At 39.1% G+C, this 23437-nt stretch overlaps 1 protein-coding gene across 1 annotated transcript in view; it reads left to right on the top strand.

Annotated features, from left to right (window-relative positions):
- The window catches only part of LOC124551279 (serine/threonine-protein kinase PAK mbt), a 111927-nt gene that overhangs the window by 76154 nt on the left and 12336 nt on the right, over window positions 1-23437 (top strand). The window contains exons 6-7 of the mRNA XM_047126281.1: window positions 7564-7824; window positions 16128-16272. Of these exons, the coding sequence (XP_046982237.1) occupies window positions 7564-7824; window positions 16128-16272 (406 nt within the window). The remainder of the gene's footprint in view (window positions 1-7563; window positions 7825-16127; window positions 16273-23437) is intronic.

The following is a 23437-nucleotide window of genomic DNA, read 5'->3' as shown; positions in this document are numbered from 1 at the left end:
TTCATTGATTTCCCTAAATTGCTTAAATCAGCTGGTGGAATGCTTCATTTAAAAAGAACACAGCCAACGTCCTTTCTCATCTGAACTTGTGTTTCAAAGCCTTTAATGACCATGTGATCAGAGGGACATTAAATCCTAACCTTCCTTTCTTCCTACTTTGATGTAAATTTTGGAGCAGTTACAACTATGAGGTCTTTTCAAAGAAATTCCAGAACTTTGTCCACAACATTTTTCTACACTTGCCTTTTATGTATTGTGCATGGTCTCCTTCAAAATACTCTCCTCCACTATTGATACACTGCTCCCAATGCCGTTTCCACTTCTGGAAACAGTCTTGGTACGCTTCTTGCTGGATTGCATGAAGTGCTATCTACAAATTTTCTTTTACCTCGTTTGTTGTGGCAAATCTTTGTCCTTTCAATGGGATTTTCAACTTTGGAAACAAAAAAAATGGGAGGGTGGGGGGGCAGGTCTGGAGAGTACAGAGAATGAGACAGTGCAGTGATTTCATTTTTTGTGCAAGAGACATGCACCAACAGGGATGAATGCATGGGTGAGTTATTGTGATGCAAGAGCCATGAATTGCTTTGACACATTTCAGGCCCTTTCCTTCTCACATTTTCTCACAGGCATCGCAACATGTCCTAATAACAGTTTGTCCCTGTGACACGAATTCATGATGAACTGATCCTTCAAAGTTAAAGAAAATTATCAGCTTTGATATTTGACCTTGGTCTCAACATCGTAACCATAGACACACGTCTCATCACCAGTTATGATTCTCTTAAGGAACATCTCATTCTCATTTGTGATATCCAAAAGCTCTTCACAGATTGCGAGGCAAAGATCTTTCTGGTCTTGACTCATGAGGTGTGGGACAAACTTGGCGACAAGACTATGCATTCCAAGATGCGGTGTCACAATTTCATGACATGATCCAACTGAATTCTTTTGAAATGTCTCGGACAGTCTGTCTTCGATTGGCACTCACAATTTCAGTGACATTCCTGACACGAGCGTTGTAAGTAGACATCGAAGGGACGAGTGTCATCTTTAACTTCCGCCTAGCCATTTTTAAATCATGTGAACCATTTGTAACACTGAGTACAGCTAAAAAACTCATCACTCAAGGCTTCCTGCATCATTTGATGTATCTCTGTAAAGGTTTTCTCGAGTTTCATACAAAATTTAATTCAGATGCGTTGCTCGTCTAACTCTGCCACTTTGAAATTTGCAGACTGTGTGACACAATGTTCTACTTGATACAGCACTGAACAATAAGTAATAACAGACCTGCAAAGATGAAAGATCCATTAGTTACATATTAAACACAGGCTTCTGCAGCGATGCCATTCACATTTTGTTCCAACATACCATTGGCACAAGATTATGAATGTTCCAGAATTTTTTGAATAGACCTAACATTCCTTCCATTGTAGTTTTTACCCTCTGGTCCATTTATTTGTTTTCTTGCCATTACTATTAATTTGTGTCACGGATCTCTCAATTTACAATACAGTTATTGCAATATTGAGACAGAAATTGCTGTAGTCTCATGCTTCTTATATTGGTTTATTATTTTTTACAACATGAATCAGTGAAATGGGAGACTTGATTTGATCTGATTTTGTCAGGGAAGCAAAAACAACATAGGTCAAGCCCATTGCTGCCCGCACTGAAACAGAGTTTATTGTGCAGTATCGTTCCCTGTGCCTCTAGTAAAGCCAGCCAATGCCTCTGAACAGTGCAAGGAGATCCTTCACCAGTGCTTTGCTATATACAATTTCTTCAGGTCTGATTGATTTGAATATTTTGTCTTTTAATCTCCAATGCCTTGCATTCAAAGACCAAATGTGATGTGGTTTCATCGCCCACACCACTCATCCTACTTTTATCTCCTACTATTATCTCCATTGTATGTAGGTATTTTTCAAAATTCCACAACTTAAGCAAATGTAATTTCTCTCGAACCGCTTTGCACACCCGAATGACTTTATGACACCAAATGTTCTATCTATCTTAACGGCCGGATACTGGTTGGTGAATTCAGCGATTGGATCATTATCTCGCGAAGCCATCTCGGTGATAAATTCGGTAACAGGTTTAAAAGTTTCGCGATCGATGGACATCTCGAAGGGTACTAATCGGGGCTCTGAATACCACGTGGTTTTATATATGCTTTCTTGTTATTCTTCCTCTTGTTTCCTACAGCACCTTTTGAATAACAACAACCTCGGCTTGTATCTTCCCCTCAGTGGCACTAATTCTATTCTCTATCCGGTTTTGGTTAAGTGCAAGAAGTTTCTGAGTGTTCTTTAATTCCCTTACAACTTTAGCGAATCTCGCCTCAAGATTCTTAAATTTGATATCAGTGTACATGGATGCATTCTGTCTTTGCACACCTAACCTCTGTCATTTCAATAGTCCAACCACGAGTTTCAGTTCTCTCCTGTTCAATCCCAGGGTTGAGAGACTTCTCCTAGAACATGGCTTCGGCATCAATACCTTGCCATATTTTTGCTTTTGGATCTTAGCCCAATATTCTACATGCTTTCTCATTGTCCAGTCTCTTATTTTGATCATTGCCTTGGTGATTATCAGGACAGGTTCCGGTCCAATAAATGGTGTCATTGCCCCTATCCTGTCCAACCTATCGGCTTGCTCATTACCACTAATCTCTGAGTGACTAGGGATCCACAATAGGTTTACCCTATTGCTTTCTCCTAGCTCCACAAGGACTTTGTGGCATTCTGCCACAATCTTTGATCTTGTTGCAGAGGCTGCCAGTGTTTTCAGGGCTGCTTGGCTGTCTGAATAAATGAAAATTCTACAACCTCTGTAGCACCTCCACAAATTCTCCTCCACACACACCCTGATAGCAGATATTTCTGCTTGAAACACAGTGGCCATCTTCCCTCGAGAGATTGCACTCTTCAGCCTTGGCTGCACTCCGTATACCCCGGTCCCAACATTTTGGTCTGTTTTCAAACTGTCAGTGAACTGGACTATGTCCCCAGTATGGTGTCAAAATTTGTTCTCCCAGAGCTCTCTACTTCCAGTTACTACATTGAAAGGCTTGTTGAAGCAGCTGGGAGTTATTGTATAGTCAGCTGGCATTTCCCCAACCATACCTATGTCTACCTCACTCTGTATTTTAGTGTAAGATCCTGGATACCCCAGTGAGTTACAGTTTTTAGATACATTTTTAAATGCTCTCAGGTTTTTGACTTACCTATCATAGACAGTTTCATTTTCAAATTTGCTGTGGCATTACTGCATGCAAGAATTGTCACTCTTTCTTTGCTACGTTTGTTTAGCCTGGCACTGCCTATTCGGCCTTTGATGCTAATGTTTTTTCCGGTAACATTTTGTAATTGAGACCAGCCTCATTGCAATTAAAAATTTGATCGCCTGTTAAGTTTTCCTTGTCAAATACCTTGTGAAGTTCATTCCTAAACAATTGAACAGCTTCAAAATTTGCTGAAAGCTTTTCACCACAGACATTAAGTTGCCGAACTCCGTATCTTTTCTTCCATCTATCGAGCCAGCCTACACTAGCTGTGAAATCAGGTTCACCTTCGTTTAGTTCGTTACGAAACTTTAAGGCTTTTTCCGGCAAAATAGGTCCCAACATGGGTACACCTTTATCTCTGTGTTGAGTAAACGATAGGAACAAAGCTTCACTTACTTTTTCATAATCACATTTTTTTTTTGGTTTTCTGATCTTCCAAAACAGCCGAGGTTGCTTGCAGAGAACACCACTTCTCAATTTCATTGCAGTTCCTTTTCCAGTCTCCAACTGTTGTTTTCCCGACGTTATAATCTTGCGCCACTTTTAATAAAGTTTCACCATTGTCTATTCTTTTTAAAGCTAAAGTTTTTCTTCCATTGAAACGACCACCTTTTTCCATTTTGAAGCCATCACCACAAATTTTTACAATAAACAAAGTGCAACACGTCCACTGCACTACAGATCTAAGTTAGCACGAAGATCGGATAATCGAGACTTTACTGTACACATCCTTTATCCTTCTTTTTTGTTGTTAGTTGTAGGCTCAGAGTCAATTTTGAAATGAAACTTGTTTTACTGATCTCGAGGATGCTCGGCTTCATTTTGTTAAATAATATGATCACTGGTGGATCTGTTGTTGAAGAGATGTATTTTAAGTCATTTCACTTCACAATGCAAATTACACTCAACCACCATGCTAACACAACACACACAACTTATACTCCACCCTCGCACTTCAAACGTATACTACGAACTGCCCAAAGACAAAGATTTACCTCTAACAAGAAAATACTAATATGTATCGATCTATTTGTGCAAAATCATCTTTGAAACATGCATTTCAAAAATAAAGTACAAATAATTGTTCATCACTGTTTATCTTTTTAAGAAGTCCATAATAATCATCGTAATTACATTAAACGTTTATATATGTTGAGGTTTATACATTCTCATGTAGCTATATGGTAGTGGATTTCTGTGCCTTGAAACTTCAACTTGGGAATGGGTCACTTCATATGATGCAAGATTGGTTAGTACATTTATCTCACCATAACCAGTTTTATTACAGATGCAGTAGTACAACTACTGCCAGGACCAACCAGTTCATAGTCAGTTTTATTTACAACACTCAAATCATTTGAATACTATTTGTCATATTAAAACTGTTATTTATTAGGTAACCTGTAAGACATTACCAGGGGCAGATGTGGACTCTGACCACAACTTATTGGTTATGAACTGCAGATTGAAACTGAAGAAACTGCAAAAAGGAAGGAATTTAAGGAGATGGGACCTGAATAAACTGAAAGAACCAGAGGTTGCTGAGAGTTTCAGAGAGAGCATTAGGGAATGATTGACAGGAACAGGGGAGAGAAATACGGTAGAAGAAGAATGGGTAGCTATGAGAGACGAAATAGTGAAGGCAGCAGACGATCAAGTAAGGATCAAGTAGGTAAAAAGATGAGGGCTAGTAGAAATCTTTGGGTAACAGAAGAGATATTGAATTTAATTGATGAAAGGAGAAAATATAAAAATGCAGTAAATGAAGCAGGCAAAAAGGAATACAAACATCTCAAAAATGAAATCGATAGTAAGTGCAAAATGGCAAAGCAGGGATGGCTAGAGGACAAATCTAAGGATTTAGAGGCATAAATCACTAGGGGTAAGATAGGTACTGCCTACAGGATTAGAGAGACCTTTAGAGAAGAGAGATTCACTTGTATGAATATCAAGAGCTCAGATGGAAAACGAGTTCTAGGCAAAGAAGGGAAGGCAGAAAGGTGGGAGGAGTATATAGAGGGTCTACACAAGGGTGATGTACTTGAGGGAAATATTATGGATATGAAAGAGGACATAGATGAAGATGAAATGGGAGATATGATACTGCGTGAAGAATTTGACAGGGCACTGAAAGACTGAAGTCGAAACAAGGCCCTGGGAGTAGACAACATTCCATTAGAACTACTGATAGCATTGGGAGAGCCAGCCCTGACAAAACTCTACCATCTAGTGAGCAAGATGTATGAGACAGGTGAAATAGTCTGACTTCAAGAAGAATATAATAATTCCAATCCCAATAAAAGCACATGTTGAAAGGTATGAAAATTACCGAACTGCCAGGTTAATAAGTCAGGGCTGCAAAATACAAACATGAATTCTTTACAGACAAATGGAAAAACTAGTGAAGGCCAACCTTAGGGAAGATCAGTTCAGATTATGTAGAAATGTTGGAACACGTGAGGCAATACTGAATCTACGACTTATTTTAGAAGATAGATTAAGGAAAGGCAAACCAATGTCTCTAACATTTGTAGACTTAGAGAAAGCTTTTGACAGTGTTGGCTGGAATACTCTCTTTCAAATTCTGAAGGGGGTAGGGATGAAATACAGGGAGCGAAAGGCTATTTACAATTTGTACAGAAACCAGAAGGCAGTTATAAGACTCGAGGGGCATGAAAGGCAAGCAGTGGTTGGGAAGGGAGTGAGACAAGGTTGTAGCCCATCTGCGATGTTATTCAATCTGTATATTGAGCAAGCAGCAAAGGAAAAAAAAGAAAAATTGTGGAGTAGGAATTAAAATCTGTGGAGAAGAAATAAAAACTTTGTGGTTCGCCGACGACATTGTAATCCTGTCAGAGGCAGCAAAGGACCTGGAAGAGCAGTTGAATGGAATGTGGAATGGACAGTGCCGTGAAAGGAGGACATAAGAGGAACATCAACAAAAGCAAAATGAGGATAATGGAATGTAGTCTAATTAAATCAGGTGATACTAAGGAAATTAGTTTAGTAAATGACACACTTAAAGTAGTAGATGAGTTTTGCGATTTGGGAAGAAAAATAACTGGTGATGGTCGAAGTAGAGAGGATATAAAATGTAGACTGGCAATGGCAAGGAAAGTATTTCTGAAGAAGAGAAATTTGTTAGCATCGAGTATAGATTTAAATGTCACAAAGTCTTTTCTGAAAGTATTTGTATAGAGTGTAGCTGTGTCTGGATGCAAAACAAAAAGTTTAGACAAGAACAGAATAGAAGCTTTCGAAATGTGGTGCTACAGAAGAATGCTGAAGATTAGATGGGTAGATCACATAACTAATGAGGATGTACTGAATAGAATTGGAGAGAAGAGGAATTTGTGGCTCAACTTGACTTGAAGAAGGGATCGGTATGTAGGACATATTCTGAGGCATCAGGGGTCACCAATTTAGTATTGGAGGGCAGTGTGGAGGGTAAAAATAGTAGAGGGAGACCAAGAGATGAATACACTAAGCAGATTCAGAAGGTTGTAGGTGGCAGTAGGTACACCACAACAGTAGGTAGACCACAACAACAACAGATAACTGTGATGTAAGAAAGGTACTGTATGTGTGAAGCCCTGGTCCAGTGTGAAAGAGGTCTTAATGGCCCTTATCAAGTCAGGTTTAATAAATAAATAAGATAAGACTCCAAACAAACTGAAGAGCCATTTCTGACATGTTTGGTCTGAACTAGAATACAAACAGATCTTGTCCCAACATGGCAATGTGTGTCTTGCACAAGTCTCAGAACCCAGGGACAAATCACCAAATTGGGTTGGACACTATCGCGTCATCCACATAGGATAGACCTGGTGTCCTCAGACTTCCATCTGTTTGGGCCATGTAAGTATTCTCTTCAAGGGATGTTTATTGAACGTGATGAGAGCAATAATAAGAGCAGTGAAAACATGCTACAAGCACACGATGAGACCTCTCACCAACAGGAAATAAACACTCATACACAATGCTGGGGCAAAAGGCCATAAAATGAGAAAGACTGTGTACATTAAAAAAAAAAAAAAAAAAAGGGTGGTACATGTTGAAGGAATGTTGATGTGAAAATGTCACCAAACTGTAACCCTCGAGAATTAATGTGTTCTGAAAATTAAACTGTGGGTCATTATTTATGGAGCAACCATCTTTCCATTTGTGTGACTGAATTAGTGTTGACCTTCCAAACAGTTCAAAACAGTGTTGTGACAGAATTTACATTTCTAGCTGGCCTTTTGAAGTAAAGCATTACTCCTCTGTCACAGGTGGTGATAATGCGTGACTACCACCACCCGAACATCGTGGAGATGTACGACAGCTTCCTGGTGCAGGACGAGCTGTGGGTGGTGATGGAGTTCCTGGAGGGGGGCGCCCTGACGGACATCGTGACGCACGAGCGCATGGACGAGCAGCAGATCGCGACGGTGTGCCGGCAGTGCCTGCGCGCTCTCTCCTACCTGCACTCACAGGGTGTCATCCACCGTGACATCAAGTCTGACTCCATTCTGCTGGCTGCTGATGGGAGGGTGAGTGGGATCTGCATTGTAAACACCTGGGTGATTGTACCTAATGTTCTCCACCTGGTGCTGGAGACATCATCAGAGAACATAAGGGCTCAGATAGTAGCTTCTCAGACAAACTCAGTCAGTTGAACTGTTTATACATTTACACACAATGATAGGGCTGTGACATCTTCAGACCACTTTCTAAGATTGCCAATTTATGCCAACATGTGTAGCTTGTAGCATAGAAGAGTTGGCACTACTTTTTATTTAGCACTAACGACCACTAATTGTGCTACTTAAGTCCATTTTTTAAACTTGGTTTTTGTATTTTTGAATTTTTATTGTTGGTATTATCATCATCATAGCATGGTAATTAAAGAGGATGGAAGACAGATTGACTAAAGTGCACTTATGGTGTATCAGACTCTTCCACTATGTGCTTCTGTTGGCAGTTCGTTTTTGTTGGTCACAGCCAGTCGGGAAATTAATATACAGTAGCTGATGAGAATTGCAGAATCTAATGATTTCTTTTGGCACAACATATGAATTGACTTTTTTACAATATGGAGGCCAGAATGTAAAGTAGATGTGTTAACAAACTGACCTGTAGCGTAGCCCGAGCCATACGTTACATTGCAATATGACAGTTTTGTTTTGAGGAGGTGAAATCAATGAACTTCATAATGAAAAAACAATTGTCGTTGTAGATTGACATGGAGTGCAGCCTGAGATATACTTTCATCATTGCAGTAATCTACTTGTACACCATATTTCCAATCTTGCCAAAAAATTTGATAATGTGGTTTAATTCTAACCTGATGTAACTAAATACCCATATTTATGAACTGTACAGAATTACTAACTAGCATTTTCATTGGCTACTGACAACTGACTCATGACTTGTCATGGTCACTTCCCATCATTCATTGCGCCAACGGTTACCAACAGTAGAATGCAATGGAAAAACCATGGTACACTTTAAGTGCCCTTGTATTGCTTATCTTCACACGAAGTACTCTCCAGTGTTTTCTGTCATAATGCTAGCCATGATAAAACTGTTCCAGCTGATGTGCAAAATGTATGATATGGGCGAAATACCTTCATGTGTAAAAAAAAAGAGAATGAAATAAATTCCAAAGAAGGCAGTTACTGATTGGTGTTAATACTACCAAATTACCAGTTTAATAAGTAATTGTGCTAATTATTTACAGAATAATGGAGAATGTGGTAGAAGCTGACCTAGGGGAAGATCTGATTGGGTACTGGAGAAGTGTAATAACACATCAAACAGTACTGATCCAGTAACTCATCACAGAAGACAGTTTGAAGAAATGCAGACTTAAATTTGTTGATTTCATGAAAGCTTTTTAACAATGTTAACTGGAATGCACTCATTGAAATTCTGAGGGTAGCAGGGATAAAATACAGGCAGTGACTTTTTATTTACAACTTGTACAGAAACTAGAGATGGGCAAACTCATTCATCTTTGATGGTTGATTTTTTTGGGATCCACTGACTTTTACTTCCTTTTTTTCCTAATAACCACAATATAGTACTGCATAACTGTATCAAAGTTTAATATATTTTGGTATTTCCAGTAATTAAAAATACATTATTCTTATTAAAAATTGTAATTCAGTATTTGTCTGTTAATATTTACATTTGTTATTGTATATGAAATTGAAATAAAAGCCTAGTGCTTACAAGGGAAACTTCCAGTTACATAGGAATGCAGTAAGGTCCCCATGCCACTCTGTTGGTAGCTCCATGCAACACCTTTCGCCAATCCCATTCACTTGGTCCAGTATACACAAAGATCATTAATTGAACACAAAATTAATTTTTGGGCATTTCTGTCAGCATCAACAGATGAAGAAATGTATAGTCTTAGAAACTGGGAATCAGAGTTGTAGATAGGCAGCACCTATGTTTATTACTATAAACAGAAGTCCAAAAATATACTCAGCTTGAATTCTCAATGTTGGTGTTGGCTCAGCTCGTTGCTTCTTTAAAAAAAAGTTGGATTATTATTCTTCTGAGGCCTTGGTCTTGATGTGTTTCAGAATAGAACACTAACCTGTAGATGATGATACGTCATATGAATTCCTGAAATCAGCTCTTATAACTGATAATAGACTTTGTACATTACATAAAAATGTACCTGTATAAAACTGTAGACTTTTGAATTAAACCTTAATGTAAGATCAACCTTTCGTATATTGCATCATAATCAGTTGCAGAACAATTCTTGAATATAAACATATTTCCTCATAGCCTAGTTTCAACTAATACATATTACATAGTAAAACAGTGAGGCAAGTTCCTGACTTGTGTCCCAACGTCTGATCTCTTCTGTCACCTCACACAGACCTTTTCAGAGTCGTTATTTCACAGTTAGTCAAGATACACTGTGTGATCAAAAGTGTCCAGACAGCCACAAAACACACGTTTTTCATATTAGGTGCATTGTTCTGCCACCTACTGCCATGTACCCCTTATCAGCAACCTTAGTAGTCATTAGATATCGTGAGAGAGCAGAATGAGGTGCTCCACGGAACTGACAGAATTCGAACATGGTCAGGTGATCGGGTGTCACTTGTGTCATACATCTGTATGCGAGATTTCCACACTCCTAAACATCCATAGGTCCACTGTTTCCGATGTGATAGTGAAATGGGAACGTGAAGGGACACATACAGCACAAAAGTGCACAGGCCGACCTCGTCTGTTGACTGACAGAGACCGCAACCAGTTGAAGAGGTTTGTAATGTGTAATAGACGGACATCTATCCAGACAATCACATAGGAATTCCAAACTGCATCACGATCCACTGCAAGTACTACGACAGTTAGGTGGGAGGTGAGAAAACTTATAAGCCAAACATCACGCCGGTAAACGCCAAATGACGCCTCACTTGGTGTAAGGAGTGTAAACGTTGGTAGATTGAACAGTGGGAAAACATTGTGTGGAGTGACGAATCACTGTTCACAATGTGGTGATCTGATAGCAGGGTGTGGATATGGCGAATGCGTGGTGAATGTCATCTAAAATTTGGAAGTGGTGGTGTTATGGTGTGGTTGTGTTTTTCATGAAGGGCCTTGCACCCCTTGTTGTTTTGCATGACACTATCACAGCACAGGCCTACATTGATGTGTTAAGCACCTTCTTGCTTGCCACTGTTGAAGAGCAATTCTTTGATGGCGATTGTATCTTTGAACACGATGGAGCACCTGTTCATAATGCACAGCCTGTGGTGGAATGGTTACATGACAATAACATCCCTGTAATGGACTGACCTGCACAGAGTCCAGACCTGAATCCTATAGACACCTTTGGGATGTTTTGGAACGCCGACTTAGTGTCAGGCCTCACCGACCAACATCAGTACCTCTCCTCAGTGCAGCACTGTGTGATGAATGGGCTGCCATTCCCAAAGAAATCTTCCAGCACCTGATTGATCGCATGCCTGCGAGAGTGGGAGCTATGGGCCAACACCATATTGAATTCGAGTAATACCGATGGAGAGCTCCTCTAACTTTTAAGTCATTTTCAGCAGGTGTCCGGATACTTTTGACACATAGGGTGTTACATTTCAACAGCACAAAGAGCTTGTTAGATAACATTCCAGCAAATCTATGATAATTTTTATGTGGAAATGTTATTTGATATGCAAAGATATTTTATGGAGAATAAATGATTTCATAATCTTAAATATAATTTCTGTAACAGATTTTTAGAAATTTGTATATTGCCAAAAGCAAGATTATTTGCCAGCAACTAGTAAAAGACACAAGATTCTACATCTACATCTACATCTATACTCCGCGAGCCACCTTACGGTGCGTGGCGGAGGGTACTTATTGTACCACTATCTGATCCCCCCTTCCCTGTTCCATTCACGAATTGTGCGTGGGAAGAACGACTGCTTGTAAGTCTCCGTATTTGCTCTAATTTCTCGGATCTTTTCGTTGTGATCATTACGCGAGATATATGTGGGCGGTAGTAATATGTTGCCCATCTCTTCCCGGAATGTGCTCTCTCGTAATTTCGATAATAAACCTCTCCGTATTGCGTAACGCCTTTCTTGAAGTGTCCGCCACTGGAGCTTGTTCAGCATCTCCGTAACGCTCTCGCGCTGACTAAATGTCCCCATGACGAATCGCGCTGCTTTTCGCTGGATCATGTCTATCTCTTCTATTAATCCAACCTGGTAAGGGTCCCATACTGATGAGCAATACTCAAGAATCGGACGAACAAGCGTTTTGTAAGCTACTTCTTTCGTCGATGAGTCACATTTTCTTAGAATTCTTCCTATGAATCTCAACCTGGCGCCTGCTTTTCCCACTATTTGTTTTATGTGATCATTCCGCTTCAGATCGCTCCAGGTAGTAACTCCTAAGTATTTTACGGTCGTTACCGCTTCCAATGATTTACCACCTATGGCATAATCGTACTGGAATGGATTTCTGCCCCTATGTATGCGCATTATATTACATTTATCTACGTTTAGGGAAAGCTGCCAGCTGTCGCACCATGCATTAATCCTCTGCAGGTCCTCCTGGAGTACGTACGAGTCTTCTGATGTTGCTACTTTCTTGATTTTATAGGCTAATTGACATTTTCAGAGATAAATGAAATGTCAAATAAAGATGACAGACAGCATAATAATCCTGAAAGCTCCCTTTTAGAACATAAGGTAGACGAATTTCAAAGAAACAATGTCAGAGTAAGAATAGTATTGAATGGCTCATTTTGACACAGAACAGGCTTCACAAATGTATAGATTCATTTCTACTTGTTGTGCTAGGAGGATTTCTGATATCAAACTCCATCCGCGGTATATTGCTTGTGCAGTATCGCAGACAAATAATAAAAAAAATAAAAGAAATATTTGAAGATACACAGAGGACATCATCTACATATAAATAACAATTTTTATTGGGCTACCCTTGTCATATTACTTAGTATTAAAATTATTAGAAAATTAACTGTATACATGCTTGCCCATTTATAGACCTAAGCAAGACCTTCGACTGTGTTGAGCACATGCCACTACTAGAGAAACTAGAATTCTACGGCATCAAAGAAAACAGTCTCAGACTATTAAAAGCTTATCTCAACAACCGTAGACAGGTAGTTTGTGTTGGTAAGGAAATGTCAAACAGAGAAAATGTTAAAGTAGGTGTGCCTCAGGGATCTGTAGTGGGGCCCTTCCTGTTTCTGATAATGATCAATGACCTCCCCTCGTTTATTAGATCCACCACTGTATTGTATGCAGATGATACGACTTTTCTCCATAGCAGTAACAGTCTTAATGAACTTAAAACCTGTGCTGAAAATACACTCACCCATGCAGCATATTGGTTCAGAGCAAATAGTTTCCTGCTAAATGAAAATAAAACTCAGCAGATAATCTTCACTCTAAGAGACAAGCCACTATCTGATGACCCTAGTCCTGTTAAATTCCTAGGAGTTTATTTAGACGAAAAGTTATCCTGGGGCCAACATGTAAACTATATTAGTAGTAAACTATCTAGAGTAATTTATTTATTAAGACAACTCAGAAATTGTGTACCTGAAACATACATCAGATCATCTTATTTTGCATTTTTCCAGAGTATAATATCCTATGGCATTATCTTGTGGGGTAACTGTAGTCATATACATGACATCCTATTATTGCAGAAGAAAGCCATTAGGATAATTACAAATTCTTCACATAAGGCTCACTGCAAACCCTTATTTACTAAACAAAAAATTATGACTGTAATAAACCTCTATATATACAATGTCTTAATCTTTACGAAGAAGAACCTACAAGATGTGAAACGTAGAGAAAATGTACATTGTTACAACACAAGAAGCATCAAACACATATACACGCCTTACCACAGACTATCAAAATCAATAAATAGCTATGAAGTCACAGGGCACAAGCTATTTAATAAGCTGCCACATGCCATACAGGATCTTCCTGAACATACATTCAAAGAAAGACTGCATGAATGGTTTATTGCCCACCCGTTCTATGATATCAATGAATTCTTCAACTGTAAAATGCAGTAATCCAACAGATGACCCACTGTACATTTATTGTAATATAAGCTAAAATATTTCAGTAGTCAATACCTTATCACACTGTATTATAAATTGTAGCTTCATTTGACGTTGTCAATTGCTGTAATGGCCTAAAGACAATAAAATCTTTATTATTATTATTATTAATGGTGGTATAGAAAATTTGCACCTCTAATGCTTACGGGAACATTTTCTAATTTAATTCAGCTGAATTCTGTACCCTCACAATTTTGAAGCCCTGTAATTTACACAGAGTGTCTTTTGCTCTCACTACACTGCAAGCTTGCATCATTGTTCCACACTTTTCCAATGAACTTGCTGCTTTTCTGAGTCTAGAGCACACTAAGCAGTGTTTCTGTTTTCCGTTCCTTCCTGGGAAGAAAATGATTTGCAATCAGTTGTGAGAAGAATTGGGATCATGGTTTGTCATTGCCGTTTGCCACCTTATCTCCATGTATGATTGTCATAAGCTAGGAAGTTGATAGGGATTTTCTTGTTACTTCATTGTGTAATATGCAGGAGTGTACAATCATCATTAGAATTAAGTGAAAAGTCTTCCTCAGAATTTGTACCATGGAAAGCTCTCGCCTTAACTCAGTCTTTTGCGTTTGTCGAGGAGGATATCTGGAGGAATAATGCCACTGCCTACCCATAGATTTCTGACGGTCATGCTCCTCTCCTGATTCTGTCACAAAAAGTCATGTATTTGAAAATAAGACAACTCTGAATATATGTACTGAAAGCACTTTTAATTGAACCTCAATAAAAACAGAGTATTTAGTTCCAGATGTTCGTAACCTGCACTCTCTGAAATTAATTCATTAACACAATTCTCAGAGTTGTTGTTAACAACGTCTTCTGAAAAATCAGTGTCGCTATGCTCAGAATCACAAGATAACTTGAGCAATTTTGTCATTGCTCAGTCCGCATCTCGCCATGCAGTGAAGCGCTTACAACTGGAACTTGCTGCTGCAAAGAGCCACACTTCTTCAGCATGCCCACACCGTCTAGCAACAAATACTTGAACTATATTCTCTATTGAGATTCCTAGTTGCACGGGGAACATTAGAATGTCCACAGGAAAGAAGGGGAGCAGAACATTTAGGAAGTGCACCTGCAAAATTTTTGACTGGTTGTCCTTTAGGCAGGCCAACCTCATATATATATTTTACAGGTGCTGCCTGAAAAAGTACATACTGTCTGCCTGTGTGCTGTCTTGTGTATATCACTAGCCAGCTAAACATAACTTTTTGTTCTCTATGGATTGCTGGTTCCAAATTTACAAAGTCATCTCCAGACATCTCACATATGTGTTTCTGTTGAAAGCACTTGCTGTATAATTTTACAGGTGTATTTCCTTAGTATGGAAAGAAATTAACAGATTGAAATCAGTGTTGTTACCAAACTCAGGGAGAGCGCAGATTACACAAGATGATCATTTCAAATCTCTTGTTTTCAGCATATTTCACCAGTGTATAATAGAGTAAAAGTTTGGCGCATATATTAGTATGTAGCTCAATATCCAGAGAACATTTCTCTGTAGCCTTTTAGTAGATAAATGCCCATGTTTCAACAAAGAATTTGATGAGGACAGTGTTATGATTTGGACAGTGAAATCATATATTCAGGTTGAAATGAAAATTGTAATAACTGCAAATGATGTTGATATAGTACCAGACAAATAATGTAAACTTTTCATTCTACTTCTTTAGTGAAAAAGTTATGTTTCATTATAAATTTGAAGCATTTGTTATTTAAAAAACTAATTATTTTAAAATTATATATTGTACGATACCTATGAGTCACAATTTACATTTCGTAACAGCCTCTTGCAAAGAAAATGATTGATGATTGTCAGTGTTGCCTATAATTTTCATGTTGTTGAAACAGGTGTGTGATACCATTTAATGCTCTCTTTGCCACTGACTGCAGAACTTGACTGATCATCCATTAAGGTGTAATCGTGGGATAATCCATTGCAGCAATATGCAACTTCGAGATAAAGTTAACAACAGTCACACTTATATACTTTGGAGATACCACTGGAGTTCATAAACATGATACCAACTTTATGAGAAGGGAATAAAGCCAAAAAATAAATGTTACAGGGTTGCAGTTAGAACTTTTGTTTTGCCGTATAAATGGAACAATTTGACAGCTGTGAAAAACTGCGTAAATTGAATGGTGACATCAAATTTTGTGAGAAGTGAGACATGTTATTTAGCACATGTGTACTTTTTTCAGGTAAAGCTGTCAGACTTTGGTTTCTGTGCCCAAGTTTCACAAGAACTTCCAAAGCGAAAATCACTTGTTGGAACACCGTATTGGATGTCACCAGAAGTTATCTCTAGGCTTCCATATGGGCCAGAAGTTGACATATGGTCACTTGGTAAGTTATTTTGCTGTTATAGTATTCCTTCCGGTTTTAATTGTTGTTTGCAACTCATCTGCTTATTTGCACTACACACACTGGCAAACCAGCTTTGTCAGAATGAGCATTGAAAGAGAAAGCAGTTCTGTTCCCAGTACAATTTGCTGATCACAGTAGTTCAGAAACACTGTTTGTGATTGTCGGTGGTGGTATCTGTAGCCTTAAGTTACAAGTATGAGGATGAAAAGTCGTAGCGGAATGTAAATAATGGAAGGAGAACAGATAAAAACTCTAAGTAGTTGACCTATTGAGGAGTTGATAGTCACATAAACAAAGCTGAAAATGTTGCTAACTTTCCAGGTAATGTTGTAGAAAAATTTACTGTTAAAGTAACTTTGAGGGTGGGACTGATTTAAGTGGTAGAGACCAGCCAACCATACTCTTTCTGGTTGCAGTGTTGCCAGTTTCAAAGATACAAGCAGAACATTGTAAAGTATGGCTAGCTGTATGCCAACAACTCTGCCTCCCCCCTCCCGTCCATGGCTTTGGAGTCCGTCGCTCACAAAATTATTTTATTTGAGTTATGAATCATACAAAAACCTCGCATGTGTGTATGTTTCTGTTTCTGTTTTAAACAATGGAAACTCCAGGTTGGAAAAGGTACTCATTATAAATATACATGTTGAGTTGTAGACAGGCCCAATGAAAAGGCAGTTACACGTTTAGCTTTTGGCCAATGCCTTCTTCAGAAAAGAAAAGACACACACATTCATAACTCTCAGACACGTGACCGTCATCTGTGGCAGCTCGAACTGGACTGCAACTGTGACATTGAATGAAAGCAGCAATCTGTACATGGTGGGGAAGAGAGAGCAGGTTATGGATGGGAGAGAGAAGAGCACTGTCCAGCGTAGGCTTGCAGGAACTGGATGGAGGTATGGCAAACCTACCAGGCACAGCAAATGGGTGCTGTGGGACAGGGAGGTGAGGACAGGTGGGAATGGGAAATGGAAAAGGAATGGAGCTGGGATGGATAGAAATGGGTGGGTGTGTTGGCAGAGGGTGGCACGCATGCACCTATGCGCCATCACACACACACACACACACACACACACACACACACGGCTGTGGGGCGGAGAAAAAGATTGGTGGTTGAGGGGTGGATCCAGATGACCTGGTTTGTGAAGCAACCATTTAAATCAAGCTTGTTATATTCAGCTTCATGTTGTACCACAGTATGGTCTGCTGTGCTCTTGGCCACAATTTGTTGGTGACCATTCATCCCGGCAGGGTAGCTCGTCAGAAGGTGGCCCATCCGTGAAATCAGCCATGTCATATACCAGCTCTGCTGCAATCATCACACGGCTTTTTATATTGTTACAACTATCTGCCAGCTGCCCACCAGGATGAACGGGGCCACCACCAAACTGTGACCCAGAGCAAAATAGACCCCTATGTGGCACAACATGCAGCTGATTTGAATGGGTGCTTTACGACCCATGCCATTTGGATCCTCCCGTCCACCATCAACTTTTCTGAACTGTGTTGGTGGGAGTTACTATTACAACACATTCTCTGCTCCTGAAATCCCAGCCTCAACCTAAAGTAACATTTGTCCCCGCAGCCTCCACCAGACAGTTTCTGCTGTCCCCCTTATCCTATCATCTCTTCCCTACTCACATCCCTTGACTTGTTCGTGTGCTGCCTTCTACCAATGAACCCACTTCCTTTTTCACCCCCCCCCCCCCCCCCCCCCCTCCCCCCATTCCCTCACCCCATCTACCGCCACTCTACCTCTGTGCCTCACAGCCTCCCTTTGCTGCACGTGACAGTTTTGTCATGCCTCTATCCAGTTCCTGCAGGCTAAAGCAGACAGTGCTCTTCTCTTCCCCCACCTGTGCCCTACATCCCTTTCCCTTCTCTACCTTGTCGAGATTGGTGCTTTCATTCAATGTGTTAGTTGCTCCAGTCCTACTGCCAGAGGTGGTGGTCATGTATGTGTGAGATATGCTTGCTCGCGTGTCTGTCTTTTCTGTTTTGAAGATGGCTTTGGCCAAAAGCTAAATGTGTAACAGTCTTTTCATTGTTCCTGCCTGCAACCCAATGTGTCATCTTTATGGTGAATAGAAATCTATTCTTTTCCTTATATTAACAATATTATGAGAAGCAAAGCTGCTACTGACCGTATAGTGGAGATGCTGAGTCGCAGGTAGGCACAACAAAAAGACTCTCAGAATGATATCTTTCAACCATTAAGACGTTCATCAACAATACACACACACACACACACACACACACACACACACACACACACAACTGCAGTCTCAGGCAGTATGGTTTCAGTTGCCTAAGACTGCAGTTGCATGTGTGAGTTGTGTTTGCATGAGTGTGTGTGTGTATGTGTGTCTATTGTTGACGAAAGCCTTAACGGCCGAAAGCTATAATTGTGAGAGTCTTTTTGTTGTGCCTATCTGTGACTCGGCATATCCGCTATATGGTGAGTAGCAACTTTCCTTCTCATAATATTGTTATATTACAGTCTGGATTTTCCATTGTTTGACTTTTCATTGTATTGTTGTTTCTGTTTTGGCTAGCTTTGATAAATGACACTGTCTGAAAACTTAACAATGTTTTCAGTCCTTTTTATTACCCATCAACCACTCAAGACCTCAAATCTGCCATAAATTGCTGCCTATTCCACTTTACAGGGTGGGCAAGCCTCCATTCTTCACATTCTGGAATGGGGTGTGGGCATCCAATACTTTGTCGCCTTGCTTGGGGCTTCACAGTCCTTCAACCACTTTCTGTAGACTCTGATGATAGTAGCATGTGATCAGCCAACCAGTTTCACCATTTTTGAGATGCGTATTCCTTGGCAATGAGCCATAAAAGTCTTCACTCCTTTCATTGTGAGTATGACAGTAATGTTTGTACTCTTTGCCGACAAAGGTTGTGCACTTTCTGGTGTACCTATTGCCATGAAGTTGCTCTGAAAAGGCGTGTTATGGACTGCTCCGCTCTCTTTGATTGCCTTCATACTTACAGGATTTGAAGGTCAGTGCCTGCTGCCCAGACATCAATTCCCTAAAGTGGTATTAGCAAAAAAAAAAAAAAAAAAAAGCACACCTTTGAAAATAAAAGATTTTTGATCTCTGTTAACTACGAAACATTTTGAGTTTATTAACATAGTTGCCGATAGTTGAATGTGTAGCGTAAAAGTCTAGTAATTGCTAAATTGTCAGTTAAAACCTCAGTGGTAACTGCATTTTTCTTTATGATTCTTTAAATTCTGTGTTTATTAATAAATGAAAATGGTAATTAAAAAGTATTGAATCATAATTGTTTTTATAAAAATAATGTCTGTCGTTTTTTAATTATAAATCATGTGAAATATCCAAATTTGATTGACGTGCAAAATGCCTTGTTGAGAAATGAAAAAGTTATGAATTTATAACACAGTTGCTGACCTCAAAGGACTGCATACATCATATCAGTAAGACCGTTCAATCTCTACAAATATGAAAATATTATATCTTCTATTTGGTGTTTCCCATTTTTGTACCAAATTTTGATACTCACATTTCTTGTGATTAATAATAAAAATATATCATTTTTATTAAAAAAATTATGATCCAATATTTGTTTGTCAGTATGTCTATTTGTTAATAAATATGGAATTGAAATAAAAGTAAAAAATAAAGTTACTGCCAGCAAGACATGAACTGCCGACTTCACACTTTTTTAATTTTATCTTTGTACTCAGGTACTGATAACTATGTTATTTAACTCAAGTGTTTTGTAGTTAAAACTGGTCAGAAATCTCTAAAGGCAATTTCCTGTGTGGGAAGTTATCTCAAATAACTCAATATCTGTGGCTTCTAGCGAAAATGTTTCCCTGTGCAAAATTAAGCTAAATTAAACTTCCTACAAAAAAGGCCCCACCCATTTTTTCTCCAGGATTAGTAGTTTCCATGTTGCAGGGGATTGGAAGACTCACAGGTTATTAAAAATATTGCTTTAGTGGTACAAAATTCATGTTTACCTTTAAATGAAGTTGGTTGAAAATGAACATTAAATGTGTGTACCATATCCAAGGGCAGTAGAGCTGTGTTAATGAGTAAGCAGAGGCATTGAGAGCCGTAAGGGGTAAGGCACACAGTCATTGAATTTGAGATTGTAGAATGTATGCATGCTGCTTACGTCTCTAGATCTTATGGTGAACCAGTTTTATACGCCCACATTGTTTTTATGAACCTTCACAGAAACTGTCTCACCCACTTCTCAGACATTCATTTCCATATGGGCATGTAGCAATTTTTTGCTCTGCAATGTGCAGTTGTTATTTAGGGTTGTAAAGATAATTTCGTTTTGACATTTGTGTGTAGTAGTAGTAGTAGTAGTAGTAGTAGTAGTAGCAGTAGCACTTCGTAATCAGAGGTATACCAGCAGTTTCACTCAAAACTCAAGCCACAGAATGTGCTTAATGAAAATGATTACAACAAGAACCACAAAGTGTTGGAAATGGTCATAATTGTGAATTTGGTGCATTTAGTATTTGTTATTGATGTTCTGATTCTAGTTTCACATTAATTAAAAACTTCATGACTGTCAAAAGACACTATTGTCCCTAGCCTATGCATGGAAATTTTGTGAGTTAACGTTAATAATAAATATTATCTTAAATATTAATTAATATTATGTAATGTAAAGTGGGTAAACAATATTTTTGTAGGAATTATAGGATACTGGTATTTAGTCAAAAACCAGATCAGACCTATGAGACTGATGGTTTGTCCACTAATTTGATTTTCACAAACATCTATTTTTCTCAAAACTTTGTGTCTTTACTTTGGGTCCTTATGTTTCTCAGTGCCTCAATTGTGTAACAGTGTGAAAAAGGGGGGGGGGATGCATGGGGTTGTAATGTAATTAAATGTCGGAGATAAACTTTATCTCATGCGAAAAGTACGTTGCCCACAGTAGAGAGTTAAGGTAACTTCATTATGTTGCCATACAATGTGTTTAATTTATTTATTTATGAATATTTTCTTTTATGATAAATAATGGATTTGTTTGAGATGATAAATGTTGTATATTTATATGTATTTATTTATGTGTCTTTGAAGTGTATTAATATCAGAAGACCAAAGAATCTGGAATGCAGGAATGTCTGCAACTTCCGGGCACATGTTGGCTTGCACGCCACTTCTTTGTCGGTATTGGAGGGAGATGGACGTGTTTAAGTGACCAGTACAGTATAATGCATTTTTAGGGTATCAATGTTCGAAGTGAAAATATTGTAGTTACTAAACAAAGAGTACGAATAAATATTATTTTAGCCGAAAGTAATTCGAATCCGGTAGTGTTTATTTCAAACAAGAAGAAAACCCAGGCCATGCTTGTTAGAGTAATGTTTTGCAGACAAAACCCCTAGACAAACGAGATCTGCAGTGTGTAATCTTTCAGCAGCAACTAATAAATAAGCCTTGCTGAAATTGTGCTGGAACTACTCGTATTATTATCAATTACAAACACGTGGTGCGAATGTGGTCTTACCACAATATACCGCGTAAGATTCCACATCATTCAGTTATCAAGAAACGAGATAGGTAACAACCAGTACAGGGTACAAGTGGTGTGAGGGAAGTTGGGTCACTGGATTGTGTTTGTGCACCTGCCTCCTTCGTAGGTCTGCAAACTGAAATTAGATCTCCCCTCTGCCAATGTAGAACAGTGTGCACAGTTTTAGGTATATTCTGTTCACATGCATTTCTTGTGTCAGTGTTATAAGTAACTGGTATCTGCATTTCATGTAGTGTTAATCCAATTTGTGGAAAATAAACATTCCCCAGACATATAGGCACTGTGCTGTCACTGATTTGTAACACACGCTGCAGAACATTAGTGAAACTTTGTGAAACACCTTGTAGTGTGGGGGTAGATGGAGTGGGGGATCATATGCTCGATCTTCAGTTTGCAGACCGATGTCGGAGGGAACTGCATGAACACAATCCTGGTCCTACGTTCTACATCTACATCTATGTCTACATAGATAATCCACAAAGCACTATACAATGTGTGATGGAGGGTATCCTGTACCACTACTTCTCATTTTCTTTCCTGTACCTTATCTTCATGGTCCCTATGTGCATTGTATGTGGGCGGTGGTAGAATCGTTCGGCAGCAGCTTCAAATGGCGTTTCTCTAAATTTTCTCAATAATTTTTCTGGAAAAGAATATTGCCTACTCTCCAGGGATTCCCTTATGAGTTCCCAAAGCCTCTTAGTAAAACTTGCGTGTTGTTTGAACCTACTGATAACAAATCTACCAGCCCCCCTCTGAATTGCTTCGATGTCTTCCTTCAGTCTCACCCGTTACGGATCCCAAACACACAAGCAGTACTCGAGAATAGGTCGCACCAGTGTCCTATATGCAGTCTCCTGGTGAACCACTCTCTCCTAAAATTCTCCCAATAAAACCAAGTCGACAATTTTCCTCCCCTACCACAGTTCTCGCAGTTCCACCTCATATTGCTTTGAAGGTATTTAAATTATTTGATTGTGTTAAGCAGGACACTAGTAATACTGTATCCAAACATTACAGGTTTGATCTTCCTACTCGCCCACATTAACTTACACTTTTCCACATTTAGGGTTACCTGCCATTCCTCACACTAACTGGAAATTTTATTTAAGTCGTCTTGTATCAGTCACTCAAATTTGACACCTTACGGTACACCACGGCATCATCAGCAAACAATTGCAGATTGCTGTACATCCTGTCAGCCATATCGTTTATGTATATAGCAAAAAACAGCTGTCCTGTCACACTTCCCTGAGGCACTCTCGATGATACCCTTGTCTCTGATGAACATTCGCCGTCGAGGACAACGTATTGGATTCAATTATTTAAGAATTCTTTGAGTCACTCACATATCTGTGAACTTATTCCATATGTTCTTACCTTCATTAACAGCCTGCAATGGGGCACAGTATCAAATGCTTTCTGGAAATCTAGAAGTAGGGAATCAGCTTGTTGCCCATCATCCATAGTGATCAGTATATAGTGAGAAAAGGGCAAGCTGAGTTTCGCATGACCGATGCTTTCTGAAACCGTGCTGATTCGTGCACGTAAGCTTCTCTGTCTCAAGAAAGTTTGTTACATTTGAAGTGACAATATGTTC

Source organism: Schistocerca americana, chromosome 9, assembly GCF_021461395.2.
Source record: "Schistocerca americana isolate TAMUIC-IGC-003095 chromosome 9, iqSchAmer2.1, whole genome shotgun sequence".
NCBI classification, from domain to species: Eukaryota; Metazoa; Arthropoda; class Insecta; order Orthoptera; family Acrididae; genus Schistocerca; species Schistocerca americana.
The sequence above is the reverse complement of the archived record's forward strand: the minus strand, read 5'-3'. Positions and strand labels throughout refer to the sequence as shown.